The following is a 22,515-nucleotide window of genomic DNA, read 5'->3' on the forward strand; positions in this document are numbered from 1 at the left end:
AACACGCATGTTGTTACATTGATTATTTGATTAAGTTTTGTTTACATGACCCTTCCTGTATCATGACATCATCAAGAGCAGCAGAACTTCCGTATCCGGTACCCATTGTATAACGAAAAATTATCTAAAAAGTAAAATTATAAAGTTACATCGGAAATAAAAAAAGTAAAACTAATGTAAATCACTTTACATTACATGATTATGCAAGATCACCAGACTGCAAAAACTGCATTCTTGCGCCTATTGGTATTGCTTAATACTATAAAGAAAAAGTTCTATATCTGAAAACTTTGTTCTGCACACTATATACTTGAAAACTTTTTGCAAAATGTAGGTGTCTCAAAAATATTGTTGATCTACATTATTACATCAGTTATTCAAAGGCCATACCTGAAAATGGTTCTCTGGATATATATTGACCATTGTTCTTTCCCAGTCACCATATGGATTTGAGGATAAAGTAAGTGGGTTAGATAGAAGCCCTGATGTTATATCTTTGACATAAACTTTAAGGGTGGAATCGTCACTACCGTAGACGGAGTAGGAAAACCCCAAACAATACCCTCTCCCAGACCGTGTGTTGTAAGTTTTAGAAATTATGTCGGCATAGTCATCAACAGAGCCCTGACGTAACGATTCCGTGTAAAGAAAGCTTCCTATATAGAAATCAAAGTATTGAAAGAACTGAAAGTCGGGTTTTAATTGCTCGAGTATATTGTCTGATCCGAAATTAGTACATATTTTTTTTCTTTTGGTCATTGATTTTTAACGGGTAGAGAATTATCATGATTTAAAACAACATCCCATATACCAGTAATTAAAATTAACCAGACCTAAAGATTTGTCATGATTTTAGAATTTAATAAATAATATTTCCAAGAAATTCTCGCATATTTTCTATTCGACAAGCATTTTTTCTCGTAATTTAAAAATTCAGTCTTGTAATAGTTAAACTAATGCACATGTGTATTTTATAGACATTCTTTTAGGTATAAACAAACAGTACTTTTATCGCCAACTACATGTAAAAACACTGAAACATGTACATTTTCAAGCGAATTTACGCATGTTAATTCTTAAAATTCCAATTCATTATACTATTAAGGACATACGAAACGTGCCTTATATGTACCTACTGATAACTTTTCAAGATATTCCTAATTTAAGATTATAGTGCCATCAGATGTTCATAGACAAAAATTCAGCATGCATTACCGGGGTTTTTTGGAAGATATCAAATTATGAAAATTTTTGTATTATTCAAAGAAAAATATACAAAAATTACAGAACACAAATTCCAGATTTTTTTCCCATCAAATTTGTTTTAGAAGAGGTGTATAAATCCATATATAGACATTGAAAGTATTGTACACAGGTCCTTCATTTAGTGGAGCTCTTCAACTCCAGGGAAAAATCCAATAAAGTTCAAACTACATGTACGCTGCGTATGACCTTAATTTGCTAAAAATAATGAAAAAATTAACATATATACGACGTCAGGAATTGCTACTCAACGTTGTAACGTCAAAATGACGTCAATATGAATTGTTTACGTGCAGTGTTTGAATATGTTTTTAAAGAATAATTGATCCCATTGAAGTAATTATTAATAGTAATTTGTTGAAAGAACCTTGGGTAAATGTACTTTTTTCAATAAAGCAGATAATCAAGACAAATTACACTGTATTTTACATTTTCTATCATTATTTTCTCTCTTGCATTTGAAAAGAATATTCTGCAATTGCATGGAATCAAAATTATAACTACATTTGTATGCGATATTCGTTTCATGGTGGTCATATTTAAAAAATCAACAGAAAAGGCAATCTAAGGATACAGAGAGGATACAGAGAGGTGATAATCAAAGATTAACGTGTTAAGTATGAAGGATACAACAATACGTTAAACAAATTAATAGGAAATGCACATTGACGTATGTCCCAAATCGTGCATTCTAAGAACGTCAGACGTCATTTTAAGCAGCTGGGGACATTTCCGCAAGACATTTCGATTCTTTAGTAATTTCCTTATTAACCGATAAGATCTGATGAAACCTTTATGTATCAAAAGTAATTTCTCAGTACTTTCCACTGACAAAAATTTTAATAAGTATTGCCTCTTGAATTCGGAATAAATCAATAAGCTATTTACTAATATATATTTGACATGACGTCATTTACACAGGGGGACATGTTTGCAAGACACGGATGATGTTTGATTAAATACCTTAGCACCTGAAAAATTTTCATTATCTTTTTGGAACAGGTTGTTGTTTAAAAGTACTCATTGTATGTCAATTCAAATTTGTAAATTTTACCGACAAAATTTTCTTTTTTCCACATGGAAAATGCGTTACACTAATTTTTCATTGAATGGGACATCTTAAAGGACTTTCTTTCAAAGAATGTGGGTATCTATTCTCTTAACAGAGGTTGACATCAAACATATTCTGTCTAAATATGATACAGGAGAACGATCATGTGAAGTATCAAGGAAATCCGAGAAGGTTTTTCAATTTTTTTCTAGAATAAACTCTGTTGAAGGTGTTTTTCTGTTACAACGGGACAAGAAGAAAATTGACGTTATTCCGGAATATAGAAGTCATTGTGTACATACATTGTAATAATACTTCTTTTCATTACAATATTATTGGTGAGAAAAAACCCTTTATTTTCATATAAAACACTACTTGTTTATTATCAAGACTCTACTACTAATGTAAGATGAAAACGGATTACGCGTTTTATTTCCTATTAGTAGCAATTCCTGACGTTACGTCATAACCACTAACATAACATCGACGAAAACGATATGAAACATGAAACACTTCAACAATTTCAACATTTCGAAAAACCCGCGCTATTGAATATAGTTCGCTTACAATATATATGCATTCAGCAGCGTATGTGCACTAATTGTTATATCACGATTATCCCAATAAAGCAAATATCTAATTTCTCTTTCAGTTTAATTCTCAAGCAAAAATATTGATCATTAACTTTTCCAATGATTGTGATGTTAAAAATATTATTTTGAATATCGTCTCGCAATAGAACTGTTTTGTTTATCGGAAGCGTCTGCTTGGACGCTGTTTGTTTTTTTGTTTACTGTGTTATTTATAGTAAGACAGTCGATCATGATGCCTATAGCCAGGACTTTGCTTTCAGCAAAGCCAGGTGTAACGACGAAAAGTGACCCCCGTAGAATATTGACCGGGGGTCATTTTTCTACGTAGAAATTTGAGCCCCTGGTCAATATTCTACGTAGAAAAATGACCCACTTTTCTGTAGAAATTGTGGCCTTGGGGTCGTTTTTCTCCGTGTGCATTGTTGAAAAATGACCCCGTAGAATAATGACCCCTTGTCATTTTTTGATGCAAAAACATTCGTTTTAGTAGGAATTTTCCTGTTAGTCGAATGAATATGGGTAATATCAAGCAGCCTAATGCTTTGAAGTGTTAATTTCTGAAAGCTTTTAAGCTTAAATAACGAAATTAAAGCTATATAATACCTTAAATTGATAATACAGACTGTTTTTCCCCATTAAAGAAAAACTGTTCTACGGCTATTAGAGCAATGATAGAGCATTCATAGAATCGTTTATTACATTTTATACAGTAATTTCCACAGTTGTCATTTTACACCCATTCTCAATATAAGGGCACAAATGCCTCTCTGATTTTTTAAAAAATAAAGTTTAAGATAACAATTTTTCTATCAATTACCTTTGAAAGAAAGTATCTGAAGATTTTGTTTCCAGGTTTTTTTTCATCAAATATTAATACATGGAATAATGACAAGACGGTAAAGTAGAGGGTGATTTTATTCAGAAATGTAGCTTGAAATGTACGTTACTCTTTCTTCAATGTCCAAAAAGATATGTCAAAAAAATGTAGTCATTAAAATCACAACTGGAATATCTCATCTTAACACCAGCACATCCTATCAACTCTGTCAGCAACATATTTTCTCGGCATACGAACGTGCGTTTGATTTTTCCTTTCAAAAAACATAGGTTACTTTTTGATCCAGATGTATAAAAACATTTTTTTAAATATATGCTTTTAATTCTTCTCTCTGTTTTGTTTAGAGCGATCAGTTTGGAATCTTGTCATTTTCTATAGATAGTGGAACTTGACATGTACATGTAGTAAAATTCTATTTTGTAGTTACTGTCTTTTTTAACATATATCCATGCCGATTTAGACAACTACGTAAATGTAACGTATATTTCAAGATATATTTCTGTTTAATAAAAAGCTTAAAATTCATCTAAAAATTCATCGTTTTGTTTCAGTTTATTCCAACAAGGATTCTCTATGTAATCACATTGTGTTATATGTCACAATCACCACTATAAAGACACGATTGCCTCAGAATATGAGTAGGTAACGTACATTTCAAGCTTGTAATAATATGTAAATTAGTAATAAGAAAATATTGAAAAAAAGCAATTATTGACATTTATCATTTCAATGAAGCGTTTTAACGCAGTAATATAAGAAATCATAATGTAACAAACGTGGTTATTTGTCATCAAATACATGAATGTCACGTCACTTCGGTAACGTTCATTTCACATATTATTGGGGAGCCCCCTCCACCTCAGTTCATTACCATTCTTTTGTGCTGTTTCGCTGAAATTGACACCGGTCGTAGCCTAGTTACTTCTACCTGTGTGCAAGGGTACAGACAAAAAAAAAATAAAGAGTCAGACGTATTTTGCTATGATCTAAAAATGCTTGTGTTTGGCCATTGAAACTTAACATAAATCTAGTCCGAATATATCCATCGACAGTCTTGTTAACAATTTCATTTAGTATGTTGCAACGTACTTTTCAGCAGTTCTGGAAAAATATAACCCAAAATGCAATGATTCAAACAAAACTGAGTATTGTGTGCCTTTCAGTGTTTGAAATGTACGTGACCGTCTTGTGTTCTGGGTTTATTTGTTTTGTTTCTTTTTTTTGTTTTGTTTTTTTTTACCAATTATAAGCCTATGCATACCTTGTTTTAAATTATCAAAAACAATTAAATTAATATTGACGAAAAGTCGCATATTAAAAGTAAACAAACTGCAAAAAGGTTGCTAAAGATGAATTTAAGACACTTAGAAATAAATTTTCTAGCGTGTGGTAACAGTCTACCACATTTACGAGGATTGGGGTGCATTTAGATGGATTTATGTGGTCAGTTGTCAAATGGATTGTAACGATAATTTCGCTCGTGTAAACGCAATTCATTTACTAAATAAAAAAAAATGTCAGTTAGAAATGCGCAAAATGTACGTTACCATACGTAACGTACATTTCAAATGTAAAAATCAATTCTCTTCCACAAGCGTACGTTAGACACGCAATATATTGATACTATTTGAACTTGCATATCATAAGAAATGCATCATACAGGTTTCGTATTCAGAAATATATACCAGGTATCAAAATTATATTACATATAATTGACCTTAATATATTTTTTTTCCTCAGCAGAAACGTTTCTTTTCATTAATTTTGGGATTTAGCCGACCTCCAACCTTTGAAACTTTCCTTTGTGTACACATTGGAGTGTGTGAAAGTATGAGAATATATACATGAAAATTCGTGCGAGATTCACTTAATTCGAATTTCATGGTAACGTACATTTCAGTCACGTACATTTCAAATGAACACTTTTCATGTAAAAAATAATTTTTAATTGTGTCAAGCAAAATGTCTTTGCCAGTTTACAGGATACAAGGGGTTGCTTATTCAGAGTCGACTCATATTTTCTACTTAATATATATTCTTAATGGAAGAATATAGGTAACGTACATTTCTTTCTTATTTCTACGATTGAAAATGTCTTTCATTCCGTAAACATATTTATAAAAGTTGCTTAAATTGTTCAATTTCATGTTACATTATCTAAGTAGGAGTAATTAATCCTTTGAAATTTCAAATTTAGCCCATCAATAAATAAGGGAGATCAAAACTATCAGGTGTATAATCTTTGTGTTTGCTTGTAATGTGGTTGAAATAGAATTAAGCGACAGGTACATTGCACAATAAAAATTCTTTATTATCACAAAGAAAATGTATTTATTGTTATGAAAAGAAATATGTATGATACAAGGTTTAACTTATCAGAAAATTTTTACTTGAGAATCAAAACTATATATTTCACAGAGGGGATTCAGCATAATATTTGCCTCGGCGACAGTAACGTACATTTCAAATAGGCTACTATATTTTAATTTGGAACTCCTTAAATACCCTTTCAGATCGATAATTATATGAATTCTTATTCATTGTTATATGACTATTTATAATGTTGATTTAAAAATTACATCAGTGGTATTTCTTCTAAATGAAAACGAGGCGACATTATTTGAGCCCTTATATTGAGAATGGGTGTTAATCTTTAAAAAGGTCATCGCTGGTGTCAGAAAAAAAGTTTTAAGAGTTTCTATAATTAATAAATTATAAATCTTTTTGATTTAATCCTGAATAAATAATTTGCAAAACTCAAAATAAAGTTTTATTTTTCAAAAGTTTAACGTTTTTGATCCCTACTTTTAAAAGGCGCGAAAAAGGGCGCTAGCTTAGAAAATTAGATCTTATAAAAATATTTGGTTTTCTATTAATGAAGTTTCAAACTTCTCATAAAAAAATAGGAATGATTTAATTTGTAAAAATAAGTACAAAATTAAATTGCCTCTGACCTATGTTACAAAGGAAACAAAAAGTGGTTAGCTCAAAACTTGTAAAATGTCTTTTGTCGTTTGCTAGTGTCAGCAAAACCTTAACAAAATGGGTGTTGTATAGCATAAAACATGATTAACTAAAAAAAGAAGTATTCGTCTTTCCAAAAATTGGCACATGTAGTATCGTTTCCCCGTTCTACATGTACTTCCATGTGATGATTTTAGGAGTTTTTTTTTACCAAAAAAAACAACAACAAATGTTGGATTATGAAAAAGTTGTTACTTTACATACCGGTATTTTAGTTATGCCCCCGTGAACCGAAATTTCTGGATATATAGTTTTTTACCTCTCCGCCGACTGTCTGTTTGTCTATATGTCCGCAAAAACTTGAACCTTGCCCATAAATCTTGCCTATATCTTTAGACTGGATGGGACTATGGCTTTCATATTTTAGGTGTATTTTTGAGACAAGACCTTTTTGTGTACAACCAATTTTGACCTTTTGACCTTGGAGTTTGACACACTTTTACACAAAAATTCCAAACTTTTACTTTGGCATTAACTTTTTGGACAGTATGTACTAGGACTTTAGATATCGAAGTAATGGCATGAGATACTAAGAGTTCATTTGTATTTGCAAAGTTAGTGTCTATAAAATCTCAAAAGAAAGGGGGTGTTACAGCAACCATTTGTCAGGTGTCTGTGGGCTAAAAGTGTTGAAAAGGAAAGTTTTTTTGAATTTATAGATATCTTTGAAGGTTGTACTATTATTCACTCAGGCGTAAATTTTTGCCATTTTCGGAACAAAACCTTTGAATGATAAAAAAACACCCAAAAATATAATCATAAATTTATGCTCCGCAATGAAGAAGGATACGGAGATCACGAACAGTATTCAATAATCAATATCAAAGTCCATAAAACAATACAAAATAGGAGCAGAGCAAACACGGACCTCCGAAACATCAGAGGTGGGATCGGGTGCCATTGAGGAGTGAGCATCCCCTGCTGACATGGCACACCCGCCGTGTGCTCCTTGTCATGATCGGGAAATAACGGAAAAATCCGTCGTCAATTCAGTGTATAAATAATGGACTAACAATAAGTATGTGAAACATCAGTCAGCATTTGACTCAATGATAAATTGTATTTGCTGACCTTCATTGTATCGACCATAGAACTCACGAAATGCTAACTTTAAACGAGACTGCTCATATTCTTGTTTCATCAACTTGTTTGTCCATAATTTAACTCGTTTTAGAAATTGTTTATACGTTGAGTATGCTCTTGTGCATCGAATCAACTGAAATATATAAATGCTCTTGTGTATCGAATCAATTGAGATATATAAACTCAATATGCAGGTGATGAAGGTATATTGCTGCATAAGTAAGGGAAGTTGACGATAGAAAAGTTAAAGTCATCACGTTTATCATATACTAGTAGCTTGGTTGTTAGATTACCATTAACGTCCTTTTCAAGTAAAATATCCAAATATGAAACAGATGTGTCAGAATATGTGGTATCTTTTATCTCAAGCTCACCATGATATATCGTATCGACGTAGGAATGGAAATTACCATTGTTAATTGACAATCGTCGATATATCTAAATGTGGAGTTGAAGGCCACAGCAAGTGTTTTCTTCTTTTCACGCATAAGATTTTGTACAAATTCTACTTCCTATGAATACAAAAATAGGTCTGCTAATAACGTAGCGCAATTGGTACTCATGGGAATTCCAATATATTGTTGGAAGACCTGGTCTCCAAAACCACAAAGATATTGTCAATCAGCATCTTTTTGATGTCAACTTCAGAGTACTTGTGTGTGCAATCAGAATGTGTTTTAACAAAATAATTTTGCAAATGACCAGGTAAGTAAATTTACGAGTTCCATTTTTATTGAAAAAGCAACTGTCAATGATATCAAAAAGCCTGGACTTTAATTTATCGTGGGGAATGGTTGTGTATAAAGTTGAAAAGTCGTAAGTTTTTAAGCTGTTGATTTTGGAAAAATCTTGTGATTTCAAATTGTCCAAAAGTTCTTTGGAATTTTTTAATATCCACATCTGATTCACACCACTTTTTGAATATATTGTTGCACAGTACTCTTGAAGTTTTTCATTGGGATTCTGCAAGCCAAAAATAAATCCATACCAGATACACTGATTGTGATGCTACTACTAAGAAATGCAATCAAATATATGTTGGAAAAGATTAAAGTACATAAAAAATTTCCCCCTACTTACATTTGAAAGTATGAAAAAATATCAGGAGACACAGATATAAGGTTTTATCGAATAAAAAAACTAGGGGGTCAGATTTCTATGAGGGTCATTTTTCAACGTGTGTGGAGTCATAGAATTACTGGTCTGGAATGTTTTTCTACAGTCGAAAAATGACCGTATTTGTCGTAGAATATTGACCCGGGGTCATTTTTCAACGTATAAAAATGAAACCCTGGTCAATATTCTACGGGGGTCACTTTTCGTCGTTACAACGGCTAAAAATGTTAGTAAAGAATAGAAATGGTGTAAAAATTAACAAATAATAAATATTTGATGGAGTTTTACCTTTGGTAGAATTCTTATTGTCAAGTCGTGGTTTTTGAAGGTACTGTGTGTCTTTTGGTTTTTCAATCCACCAGTCGAAATAATCTTCATCACTTTGACTAAATCCACACATGTTTCCCTCAAAATCACAGAAGGTTGGGATTCCTACATGAAAAATCAATTACGCTTCTTCGTCAGAAGAACAGAAGTGAATACATGTATAATCTTAATTTGTATGTCAAATTTGTTGTTTATTTGTACTTTTTTATTATTACATAGAGTAAGTAGTGATCGATTAATATTTTTAAAACAAATTGTCTCGAACTGCAATGATAATACAGGAAGCGAATTTTTCTTGAAAAAAAATCATCCACATATCCATGCTTTTGCTAGGTAAGGCAAAAAATAAACAATTACTTATTCTTGATGAACGGAAAGTTCTGACACAAACAGGGAACATGTCGGACCACACAGCAAACGCAGGTTGGTCTAAACAGGTCAGTGTGGCTGGATGTTTTGGGTTTTTAAATTGATAGCCATTATGGCATTGGTAGGTCACAGTATCTCCCACAAAGTGAGTGCTGTACGTAACAAAACAATGGGCTGTTGGTACTGGTTCAATGCAAGTCTTCTCTGGAAAATATAAATTGTTCACAATGAAAAATACATCATTTTATCGCGACAATGACACAAACACACATATATACAAAAAACAAGTAAGCTGCCTAAGTTGGTGATAAACTGAATGTTAAAATATCTAATTTTTCAGTTTTAAAAAATGTTTATTCCAAACGTGAGGAAAAACTAGAAACACACACACAAGGCAGCTTATACTAAAATAGTTCATATGATCAAGGTGGAGGTTTTTAGTATTTCATAAACTCAGTCTTACTTTGTCCACTATTGATTGTGTAGTACATGGTGAACCCCGCTCCGGTGATGGTCTCGTCGGATTGAAATTTAAGTTTGACTTTATTGGAGGATGAAATCATCGGGTACGGAGTGATGTTACCACAATGCGTCCCAATTAAGCTCGAACTATTTCCTTCATCGTATACCTGTGTAGATACATTATTTGTGTCTTTTGTGTACTAAACGATTATCAAAGACGTTGTGATAATTACTTTTAATGCAAGAAGTTTATGCCCTATCGAAATGTGCTTTTACTAAATGTATGGTGATAATTAGATAATTATAAATGAGTACAACTGAAAGTTTTTCTGTCAAATAAATGATTTGAATTTAAACATATTTTTAAGGGGATGTAAAGGATACAGAATAGTTACGCTTACTGTTCAAAAAATCTTTTCGAATTTTTAATATACTTATGTACGGCTTTAACAATATTGATATTAATAATATAATAAATGATCATATGTATGATTTTACTTGTCATCAATTCCAATCCTTACACACTTACCATAAGGGCGTCAAATTGACATCCTGCGCTTAATTCAATGTCCATCCTGGTAATAAGGAGAGAGATACTGAGGAGACTACGTGTCTCAATTTCATAGATACATTCCATGGAATTGTTGTAGTTGTTTAAATTAATGATTCCACCCTCTCCAGACTCGCTGATGTAGAACTTCTTCCCACACATTGGGTTTTCTAAAAGAAAAGTCAAAATATTTTTTTAAATACATACTACAAATAAAAAACATTGAAGTTAGTTGAATTCGGACTAGAAAGAAACTTTATGGAACATAGTAATAGGCATAGAGAAGTTGTTGGCATTAAGATAAACTGAGTTAGGAATCAACCAATGTACTGTGAAATAAATGCTGTTTCCAGGATTTAAAAATAAAAGAAAAATATTTCAGCCATGCACTTTCATGAAATACATCAATGTAATATAAAATCCCAATTAACAGAACAAAATGAGTGAACTAACCCACACACTCCTGTTTATTGCACTCCCTCTCTTCGTTGTCACTTCCCTGACACTGTGCACCATCACCCACTGGTGGAGGACTATTACAGAGTCTGTATCGGTACTGCTTCCCTCCCCCACAGCTATGATCACACTGCTGCCAAGCTCCCCAGGGACCCCATCCTCCATTCATATCTGGAAATAGGATTACTGGTATAAGGAAAATAATTGATTCGTATACATCTTTAGGCAATCATGAAAAAGATGAAGACTACGAATAATAATCCAGCTCTTAAATCCAGTAAAGAATTGTGAATATGGCAAAAGCGCAACCCATGGAAACACTAGATATAGACTCGGTACGTATAAGAGGAGTAAGCATCTCCAGTCAAGTCACAGCAGCCGTATACGCCCAGTATAACGTACGGGAAACCGATGTCAAATAGTAAAATATAAATGCAATGACCAAACAAGTTTATAAAACATGTCAGAAAAAACTACCTAACGATAGTTTGATTTACAAACAGGGTCATTACATGTACAACGACTGATAAATTTATGAAAAGCAGACTTGAAACGAAGTTGTGAAAATCCTTGTAACTTCTACTTATTTGTCTGTTATTGACTTATTTAATTGATTCAATGATTGTACTTTGTTAAACGTGCCATTCGAGAATTTTTTCACTCACATAGATACGTTTACCATTTACTGGCGAATGGCTTCAAAATTTGACTTTTATTTTGTACTCTGGAAAATTGAGCTGCGACGGATCTTTATCGTGTCAGCACGTACTGCGATGTGAGGCCTCGGTATTTAAGGTCTCAACCGAAGGACGCGCAATTTTCAATTCATGTTACCGAGCGCATGGCAAAGGAACAGTTGCTAACCCTAAGATTAGTCGCAGCCGAAATTCGAACTCGCGATCTACTAATCATTGGAGAGAGTTGATTTATTTGAGGGCATGGTCAGGATACATGGAATTCATAAGAATGAATTGACAAAAGTGCTCAATTCCAACTTATATCAACAGACTAATTAAGCAACATAGGGATAATATGATTTTGGTTTACAACCTCTACATATTCAAAAACTCTGTCTAGTTTTTGCAATTAAGCAAACCTACGTTTTTCATACGTATAGACACTGATGGCGTGCTCTCCTCCCATAGAAGAGATCCCACAATCGTTGGACAGACCTAACAAGGAAAATGTTCTAAAGGCATTGTCGTCTGTTAGACATTCGGTGTTGTTAAACATGGCAAACACGGAGAAACCATTGAACGCTGCAATATCAGCACATTTCCTCACGATCTCTAGTTGATCGAAAATTATCCCGCGGAAATTTCCAGCTGATGATATGGTCATATTGTTTACATCTATTTTCCAACATCCAACATAGTAAGCGCCTATCAAAATTATAAAACACATATGCATTTTTTGACAATATATATTTTTATCATTATTATATTTTTAAATAATGCTTCAAAGCAAAATCAGTGTACTTTGTGTTTTATACTGAGATAGTAATGTAAACTAGTTAAATTTATGTACGAGGGACGTTCAATAAATAATGTCATCGGGGCTCGGAAAGAAACAAAAAAAAAACGCCTTTCTATGATTTAGTCCTAATGATGTAACTTAAATATTCTCTTTTAATTAAAACACATGTCCGTAACATTTTTATTCAATTTCCAATTGTTTGTAGAACTCATTATTGAGTATGACCCTTTGTATACTGGAATATGGCAGATTCTATATGATTTGGTGTACATTGTACTTGTTTTTTTCTTTCTGATAGATGTTATTCTACGTTTGGGAAATGAAACAAGTCAGAGGTTGAAAGATCTGGCAAATTTTGTTGGTATGACAAAACGTTAACTTTCTGTTTATCCCCAAAACTCCTTTACTCTTCATGGCCTGTGGGTTTGGACGCTGTCATGAAGAAATCTCATGTAGTGAATTCCTGATTATGGTTCCTTTCTCTCATACACCTTTCAAGTTTTTGGCAAAACATTTGTTTTCTACACTCCTCCAGAAATTCAACTTCCTCCCCGAATATGAATTTGAACAAAAAGACCTCTAATATTCAAGAAAATAGCAAATAAAACTGTTTTTGTGCTCTTGCAATTCTTTGCTCTTCTTAGGCCTTTGCCGTTTTGTCAAGTACATCTTATTGTAAATTTGTTTTGAGGGTTTAAAGCAAAATGGATTCAAGTTTCATCATCTGTTTGAATTTCAGACAAACGTTGATAAGAACAATTTTTGATTTTTTAAAAATAATTGTTTTGATATTTCTACACGCTGTCGTTTTCATTCATTTTTCGTAATACATGTATATGGTGACCTTTGAGTATTAAACAATTTAACCATTAAATGTTTCTTTAAAACAGTGTGAAATACCCCCAAAATGACTTCTATCAATTTTGCTATCTGTCTTAAAGTAATGAAACAAAATCAGTGATAATTTGTTGAATTTTCGCAAATAAACATTGGTTGTTGTAAGTCCTTGTTGCCATGCAAGGACGGTACCCATTTTTGATGCCCCAATATAAATATATGAATATATATGAATATAATCTTGTTCATTGAAATCCACCTGTTCATGTGTATATAAAACAGACATTGGTTGCTATAAATTTCAAATAGTTCAATTAATATATTTTTGGGATATTAACAGGTTATCAGCTGCTTAAATGAAGCGTTTAATTTTACTCTAGTTTACTGATTCTTGACCATTCATTTTTAATGCAGTGTCTCGAATAGCCCTTGTGTTCCAGCTTCCCACAATGAAACTATGTGATGAAAATTAATCACGTAAACTGTTATCAATTCATTAAAGATTCAATAATGAGAGAAAGTCAACCTTAATGTCATATGATTTCTATGTTATATGTCATCGAGCTAATGATTTATTTATTGAACGTCCCTCGTATCATTGAAAAAACACAAACCGTTTCAATATTACATCTGAAAATATATACTTTAAAAATCGATATCAGAGGTTTTCATGTCTTAAATGTTTTAACACGTACGTCTACAAGTGGTTTGACAATTCTGAACCTCCCTCGAGCTGCCTGGACAGTCCCTGAGATCAGCACATTCTGGTCTGCAAAACCTCTGGCGCTGTTGCAGACAATTTAAATCACATCTTGACCATTTCGACCACGGCAGCCATCCGTTACTCTGACAGGAAGATGACTGAAGATTCATTAGACCACTTATAGGGTTTGAGGGACTTTGGGACGGTGTAGGATGCAATGTTGGATTTATTGGTGCAATATCACCTTAAAACAAAACAGTTATCGTAAAAATGCTAACCATTATTCTTTAACATTTGCCCAAAATGTGCTGATTCAGCAAAATTAGATTTTACTAAGACTTACCACATCTGTATAAAGTATTAACTTTATCGATGTCAAGTTGACTGAAGCCATGCCTCTGGCCTATTTCTGCATTAGTGTCCCTGATTGGTAATAATGTAGGGTTGCCATTTCTACTAAAGGCTGTCTTGGAGTAGTGCATAACACTGCCATAATCATATGTAATCCCTAAGGTATTTACCTCCAATGCACTTAATTTATCAAAGTTGGATATTTTGTCTACAATTAAGAAAAGTGATGCTATGAAAATGATTTATATTAAATTAGTGATGTGGAAATAATTTGATTTTTTAATTATAGCAAGTATTTTCAATACATTCTATTTGCATACAAAGCTGATATCTTATTTTACTGATATATTGAACATCGCACCTGAGAGTATATTTGATTTAATCACCCGAACCCACGAGTCTCTGTCTGGGCGACTTTGTTCGTGGAAGAAACCTACAGCATGCATTAACTCGTGGATGGCTGTGCCCTTCTTCAGACAATCTGACGCTAGTGAAACATTCTGTGGACCACCTTGTCTTCCAATGTTAGAGAAGCATCTAAAGCAAAGAAAGATTGAATAATATTTAGTTATAATTCTTGTTTATGTTTATATATTTTCAATTAAGACAGAAATTTACTTGAGAAAGATAAATTAAATAGCCTAAGAATTTCCTGAGGGATATCACAATAAACTTGGCACTTTACCTTGTAGCATTCTAAAGCCTTACAACATGCATTTTATTATTCCATGTATCACATATCTAGAAGATAATTCCAGATTTAATAGGCTCTTTATTTGTAAAACAAAATGTGTGTTACATGCTTATGAAACAATAATTCAGTTTCACATACCCACTTAATTGTTTGAATACAATATAGTCTTTCTGTGTTGTTAGCGGTATGAATCTAATACATGTCTTGTTATGGAAATCCTCTATTGCCTGCAAGACGTCTTGTCTGTCTTCTTGTTCTGCAAGTTTTATTTTTTTTTATCTTTAGTACATACTTATTTCAAATATCAATGAATGAAAATCACTAACGAAGTAAAACATGAAAATGTGTTAGAATACATAATGATTCCATCGATGCAGAATTACAGGACAATGAGCAAAAAATACATAATAATTGCACAAAATGTTAAAAATTTAATAATGTCAATATACGTAATTTTTCATTCATAACTTGAAATAAACGATGCCAGTTAAGATAAAGGTCAGAGAAAATGGTAACATTTTAAGCAATGCAGGTGTATTTTCATGATAAGTTGTCAAGGCTGATACAGGTTATTTGTTAATTTGGGAATTTATTCGCTTTTTTTCACAGAAACAGTTGGTTTTCTTTCTTTCTTTTTTTCATTTTTTCATTAGTTTTTCATATAAAGTCAAGTAAATGTCACAATTTTCACAACTCTCCGAAAACTAAATTAAAGTTAAGTTCAAGAATCATTAAAATTCACCAGAATTTTTTTTAAATTAAGTAATTAAAACGATGTATAGATGTAAATTATTGACTTACTGAATGTAGGATCAAATTCATAGGGAACTATTCTTGTGTTCCATAAAGCGCTGCTGTTTGTTATTGCTGCCCTGTACTGTAGAAACAATAAGCAAACTGTCGTCTTATCTTTTTTTTCCAATCAAATTTAGCATGTGAATCAATTGCAAAATTTTCTTATAGATTGTTCTCTCTATTAGATATTACTAGTACCATTTAAAGTGTTAAACTTTGTATCTGCTTGTCACAGTTTTGAATGTCTGTGTGTGTCTGTCATTTTTAGGAAAAAGATAACTATAGTAATTTTGTCCTCCATCCAACTATCAAGAAAGTATGATATACACTAGTATAGTACATGTATGAAACATGCATCAATTAGATGGTTTCATACTGATTCGATTAAGATAAAAAGATTGTTTTAGGCTATAGATAAAATGAATGTAAATACATTTTATAATCCCTGTACTAGTAAATAATAACATAAAATGTACTATATGATCAATTATTATGATATAAATCATAATCCATAGGTTTAAGTATAATAAACTTACAGAATGATGGTGTTGATGGTATCCTTTTATATCACCCTCAAAGAGATTCAAACCAGCTCCTGGAGATATACACAGTATAATTACTGGTTTGTTTGTAAGCTGGTATTATCTATCTTGGAAAAATCATCAGTTTTCTCATTTTTTATTCAATTTTATGAGGAGAAAAAACTTACCAGCATTTACATGATAGATGTAATCGTAAATAGTAGAATCAGAGCGACCATCTAGCCATTGTGATATAGCATGGAGTTTCTGAGCTGAAATTAAAAATGAGTGATTATGTCTGATTTTTAAATATATAAACCGGGGTCAGAGCCACTCATTGAATTTCACAGAACTTTTACAAATAGTGTTAAATTAAGAGGATGACATCCAAAAACAATAGAATGTTATCTCCTTATACATTTTATCGAAGTTCCAGAAAAGTCAGTAAAACTTTTTTAAAATTACTTATACAGCATGAAAAATGTCATTAAAAATCATCTTTTCGAGCCGAAAAGTATTTTAATTTAATTTAAACAATATTTTATTATGAATAAACATAATTGGATTGGACAGCAGGCACTGCCTATATAAGTCCTTTCCACAATAAAAGGTCAAAATCATACATGTACAAGTAAACATTATTAATATAACATTGAAAAATATAAATATATACATGCATATATTCAGTAGAAATGTATATGACAAGGCAAATTAAGGAGAACATAAAAAGAGAAATATATGAGCTGATAATATAATTTAAATTTATATTTTAACATATATGACTGACAATTATATTAATAATTGTATAAATTTAAAAAAAATGAATAAGAAAACATAAATAGGTTTTGGTTCTGTGATTTGACAATTGAAAAACAAAAGCAGATAGAATATCATGCAAATCGCTTTGTAGTTGCAATAAATTCTTGAACAAGTTTAAATATTGCAATATTTTGGTTGTATGTAAGATTATTGTCTCCATTTAGAATAAGTTGTAAACATAAAGGCATTGGTAATTGCAAAGTATTAAAGTTTTGTATGAGGTTCTGTCTTTGCATACAGTATTTTGGACAATTCATAAAATAGTGATATGATGTTTCTGAACTAAACCCGCACATGTCACAACTTTTATCTTCCTTTAAAAAATGATTAAATAAGTCAGCATTTAAATTACTAGCATTATTTCGCAACTGACAATGCAACATATTCATTTTACGACTTCCATAATTGTAATATTTCTTAGGTTTTATGCAGTATATATTCTTTATGGCAGTCTTGAATGATGTAAGTGAAGAAAGGTTTCGGATATTAAATGGTAAATCATTCCAAAGTCTTATAGTTGAAGGGAGGAAACTTTTCATAAATGAAGTTGTTTTGGCTTGTGGAATATGAAATGTAAGATTGTCCTGATTCCTTAAGGGATAAGAATTATCTGGAAGAATGCATTGTTGTAATAAATCTTGCAAATACTGGGGTGCTAATCCATACACTATTTTATAAAATAACACTAGTTTATGTATTTTTCTTCTTATTTCAAGAGTATCCCAGCCAAGCTCTTCATAAAGCTTTGATCTTGATGAATTGATTCTTAAACCGGTTATTATTCGTGCAGCTGCAACTTGAACATCTTCAAGTAATTTTGCATCTCTTTTAGTACAATTATCCCATACAATATCTGAATATTCAAGAACAGGACGAATAAAAGCAAAATATATTTTTATCAAAGCATCCCTCTTAAGTGTGTGTTTTAACATTCTTAAGATATTTAAGCGATTACATGCTTTAGCATGAATATCAAGTATGTGGGATCTCCAATTACCATCTTGTTGAAATCTTATTCCTAAATGAGTATGTGTTTCAACATTTTTAATAGTGGGCCCATCTTCACCAAACTTAATTAATTATAAAAAGTATTTTAAGGAAGTCTGATCCTCAGGTTTATAAAAATTAGCAGTTAAGTAATCCAAAAAAAAAAAATCATAAAAGTATCTCTGAATCCACAAAGTTTATCCACAGTATTTTTTTAAGTTAAAGATTAAAGTTAATCATATTATATAGGGAAAATTGTCCAATCTCCAATATTTTTGCAGAAAAAGCAAATTGGAATATCGGTAATGCATTCTAATTGCAAATTGATCAACAAATATATTTTAGGTTAAAAAAAAGATAGATATCCAGGCACTCGGGGAAATTGTCATGATTTTTATACTTATTTGGTATTTTTTGTCTTCTATTTCCGTCATGTATTCTATAATACATAGTGTAAAAAGTTTTTGCTATCATTGCAAAACACCACAAATCACTTCTTATTTTATATCATGCTAATAAGCATTGGTATCTAAGACTGGATTCAAGAAAATATTTTTCTAAAACTGTATTAAATATTTTTTCTTTTATAGGGTGCAAAAGTAAACTTTCATAAGACCTTTTCTAAGACTTCCAAAACCTTGAATCTTATAAGAGATGAATAAAATGAAAATTGTTGCATAAAAAAAATTAGATTTTCAAGCTTCATTTTGATGCATTTCAAATCAAAGATTAATTTTTGGAGTTATCCTTCCTGGCTGAGGATCGGATATCCTTAAATGTTGAATTGTGAAAAAATTAAATAGATTTAATATATGGTCAAGAAATTTGTTTATTGAATTTAAAGTTATGATTCGGTTTAAATCCCATTTTAAGCATTTGGAAAAAAGTTTTTCCACATTTAAACTAGGGGTTCGCTCTTTTTTTACTTTTCTGAAGGTTTAATTTTATATCTGGTTTTAATTCTTTTCTTTTTATGTATATAGGGTCATTTATTGTCTAATACACCATCAAGGGAATACCTGATGAAAGTAACCATACACACATATTCTAAATTGAAAGTCTGCAGTTGATTACATAATAAATGCTAAGATGGCAATTAAATGCTAAATAATTTAACTGATAAGTTCAAATTGTATTAAATCTGTACAACTTTCTATTTATGTTAACTATTGACGTCATACGTTGTCTTTGTATCTCACATATCTTTATTTCCATGATTAGTCTATAACTGACTTTGAACCCATTACTTCCACTGCCCTTCATTAAGATAAATTATCAGCAATTAATTGTAAGGAATTTCTAAATGATTTTGTCAAATGGCGATTAGGTAAATAGGATTGTTAGATAATCAAACACCCCCTGTATTTTGGTTTATCTGACTTTTTATTTCACTTTAATAAAACATCAGCTCTTTTCTCTTTAAATTTATTTTGTATATTTGATCAATTTCCCGTTCAAAGTCACAAAAAAATCATAAGTATGCACTATGTATTTCCTTTAAAATACGAATGAATAGGAAAATTAAACAAAACACGTATCTATTTTATAATCAAGTTCAATTTAAGAAAGAGTGAAATTGTTTTGTCCCAATTCTTAACGTGATAAATATTTGACGTACATGTCCAGTACTAGAATGTTATACATGTAATTTTAAGTACTGTGAAATCACAAATTTTCGTGGGGGTTTAATTTTCGTTGTTTTCGAGGTATGAAGAGACCCACGAATTCATGTCCATCACGAATGTAAAATGGTTACATACTTAACAACTCAACAATTCTTCATCCACGAATTTAAATCCTCACGAACCAAGAGTTTTTTCCCAAACCACGAAAATTTGACCCCACAAAAATATGTGATTTTACAGTAAATACCTGTAAACGTATTAACATTTACGAGGGCTGTTCAATAAATAATGTTATCGTGTTCGGAAAGAAACCAAAAAGTTTTGTCAATGACTTATTCTTAATGATTTCATTTGAATATTTTCTTTTAATTAAAACACATATCCATAAGAATTTTATCCAATTTCTGATTGATTTTAGAACACATTTTTGAGTATGGCCTTTCGTACACTGGAATATGGCAGGTCCTATGATTTCCTGGACTTGTTTCTTCTTTCTGAAAGATGTTTTTTTTAAGTTTGCAAAATGAATCAAGTCAAAGTGGGACCGATCTGGCAAATATTGTTGGCCTAACAAAACATTAACTTTCTTTTTATTCCTCAAACTCCTTTACTCTTCAAGGTGTGTTGGTTTGGACGCTGTCATGAAGAAATTTAATGTAGTTGATTCCTGATTTTTGCTCCTTTCTCTCGTTAACTTTTTTTTTTTTTTTTTTTTTTTTGCAAAAATTTTGCTTTCAAGACTCCTCCAGAAATTGAACTGCAACCCCGAATAAGAATTTGAACAACAAGACCACTAATATCTAAGAAAATAGCATATAAAACTGTCTTTGTGCTCTTGCAATTCTTTGCCTTTCTAAGACCTTTGCTGTTTTTGCCAGGTGCATCTTATTGCAAATTTGTTTTGATTTTTTAAAGCAATGGATTCAATTTTCATTATCTGTTTGAATTTTAGACAAACGTGGATAACTACATTTTTTATCATTTTAAATATTTGTTTAGATTTTCTTACACGGTGCCTCATTTTTCAAAACATAGGTTGACCATTGAGTACTTAGCTTTTTTCACTGTCAAATGTTTCGTTAAAACAGTGTGAACCACCCCAAAATGATGTCGATCGAATTTGCTATGTCTCTTAAAGTCAATCAAACATCATCAGTGATAATTTGTTGAATATTTAGGCAAACAATACATTGGTTGTTATAAGTCCTTGTCGCCAAGGACGATACCCATTTTCGGTACCCATTATTTCATATGTGTTCATTGAACTCCATCTGCTCATGTGTCTTTAAAACAGACATTGGTTGCTGTAAATTTCCCATATTTCAGTAAATATTTCTTTGGAATTCTTAACAAGTTTTACAGCAGCTTTAATGAAGTGTTTAATTTCACTCTAGTTTACGGATTTTGCACCATTGATATTTAATGCAGTGTCTCGAATAGCCCTTATTTTCCAGCTATCTTTTTAAAAGGTGGGAAAAGGCGCGGTACAATGTAATTGTTTATCTACGTAATCATTTTCTAGAACGTAGAAAAAATTGCACAAAGGAAATATTTAATAAAGCGATGTGTATATAAAGAAAAATAAATTTTAAATTTTAATAAGAAATTTTAAAATTTCTAACCAAGAGAAAAGAATCACATAACAACAAAATAATATCTTACGAATTTGGAGAGTCAAAACATATCTTTCAAATTAATAAAATAAGTGATGCATAAGTATTTTATTAGTTTTTGATTTCATTTTTAAATATGTTTTTCGAAGTCTCCATGTTTTTTTTATCACATCAATATCCAAATTAAATTGATATATTAGTTCTATAATTTTAAAATAAATTCATACCTATGTGATATCTATGATGATGAGTTTGATGAAACTAAAATATAAAGAAATGCTTTTATAGATTACACAAATACACAATTTAATCAAGATAATATCGCATTCTACAGCTAAGTTTTAAAGAATTTATTTTTATTTTTCATGAAGAATTTTGAATAGATTTCAAGTACTTACCTTAGTTGAGATTCCTTGAACAAGAATAAATAACATAAAATATAAAAACATCGTTGAGTAAAATATTTATAACATAAAATGGAGAGTAATTGTTATCATGGCTGATGAAGTGTCATATTGTGAAAAATTCGATACGTATAAGGTGGAATGTTTATATGTACAGTGTGACGAGGTTCCATGTACGCCTTCTGTTTATAGAAAGTTTGGGGAGGGGTTTATCTTAAATCTCACAGCCAAGTCAATCTGGAACTATTAGAATTATCTCCTCCGCTGCCAAAAGGACAAACGATAAAATGAACTTTAAATGGATATGAAGGATTAGAAACTCCGAGTAGATAATAATAATAAAAATACCAAACATGATTTTAGAATCAAGGACTGCGGATTAGATTATTTTTTACACTTTTTCAATAAAAAAATTCTACTTTTGAATTATAAAAGTGGATTTAAATTTTATTTTTAACAATAAAAGAATTCACCAAAGTATTTATAAAAGTTTCCGCAAACTGAATTTTACTTAATAAATATGCGAATGCTCTTTCATCAAATTTTCAAATGGAAATA

At 31.2% G+C, this 22,515-nt stretch overlaps 1 protein-coding gene across 1 annotated transcript; it reads right to left on the bottom strand.

Moving 5' to 3' along the window:
* Window positions 1-22: 22 nt before the first annotated feature.
* On the bottom strand, window positions 23-22,041 carry LOC134233616 (uncharacterized). The gene is made up of 17 exons (XM_062715593.1): window positions 21,952-22,041; window positions 21,781-21,814; window positions 16,698-16,781; window positions 16,525-16,583; window positions 15,995-16,070; window positions 15,332-15,449; window positions 14,861-15,036; window positions 14,492-14,707; window positions 14,141-14,392; window positions 12,233-12,514; window positions 11,130-11,303; window positions 10,656-10,846; window positions 10,128-10,293; window positions 9,653-9,868; window positions 9,257-9,400; window positions 391-656; window positions 23-124 (listed from the first exon to the last, which is right to left on the bottom strand). The coding sequence occupies exons 1-17, from the start codon at window positions 22,000-22,002 to the stop codon at window positions 23-25; spliced, it is 2,607 nt and encodes an 868-aa protein (XP_062571577.1). The 5' UTR covers window positions 22,003-22,041.
* Window positions 22,042-22,515: the final 474 nt, after the last annotated feature.

The sequence above is a fragment of the Saccostrea cucullata genome, unplaced genomic scaffold (assembly GCF_032062105.1).
Source record: "Saccostrea cucullata isolate Sc308-1 unplaced genomic scaffold, CSIRO_AGI_Scuc_v1 ctg174, whole genome shotgun sequence".
Classification (NCBI taxonomy): Eukaryota; Metazoa; Mollusca; class Bivalvia; order Ostreida; family Ostreidae; genus Saccostrea; species Saccostrea cuccullata.

What these genes read in the sequence shown, in the direction of transcription:
- LOC134233616 (XM_062715593.1), bottom strand. Translation starts at nt 22,002, where the DNA reads ATGTTTTTATATTTTATGTTATTTATTCTTGTTCAAGGAATCTCAACT. An exon ending in TAAATCAAATATACTCTCAG is followed by an intron (nt 14,708 to 14,860) that starts GTGCGATGTTCA and finishes TCTTAATTGTAG; the next exon opens with ACAAAATATCCAACTTTGAT. An exon ending in TTGTCAAACCACTTGTAGAC is followed by an intron (nt 12,515 to 14,140) that starts GTACGTGTTAAA and finishes TAATTTTGATAG; the next exon opens with GCGCTTACTATGTTGGATGT.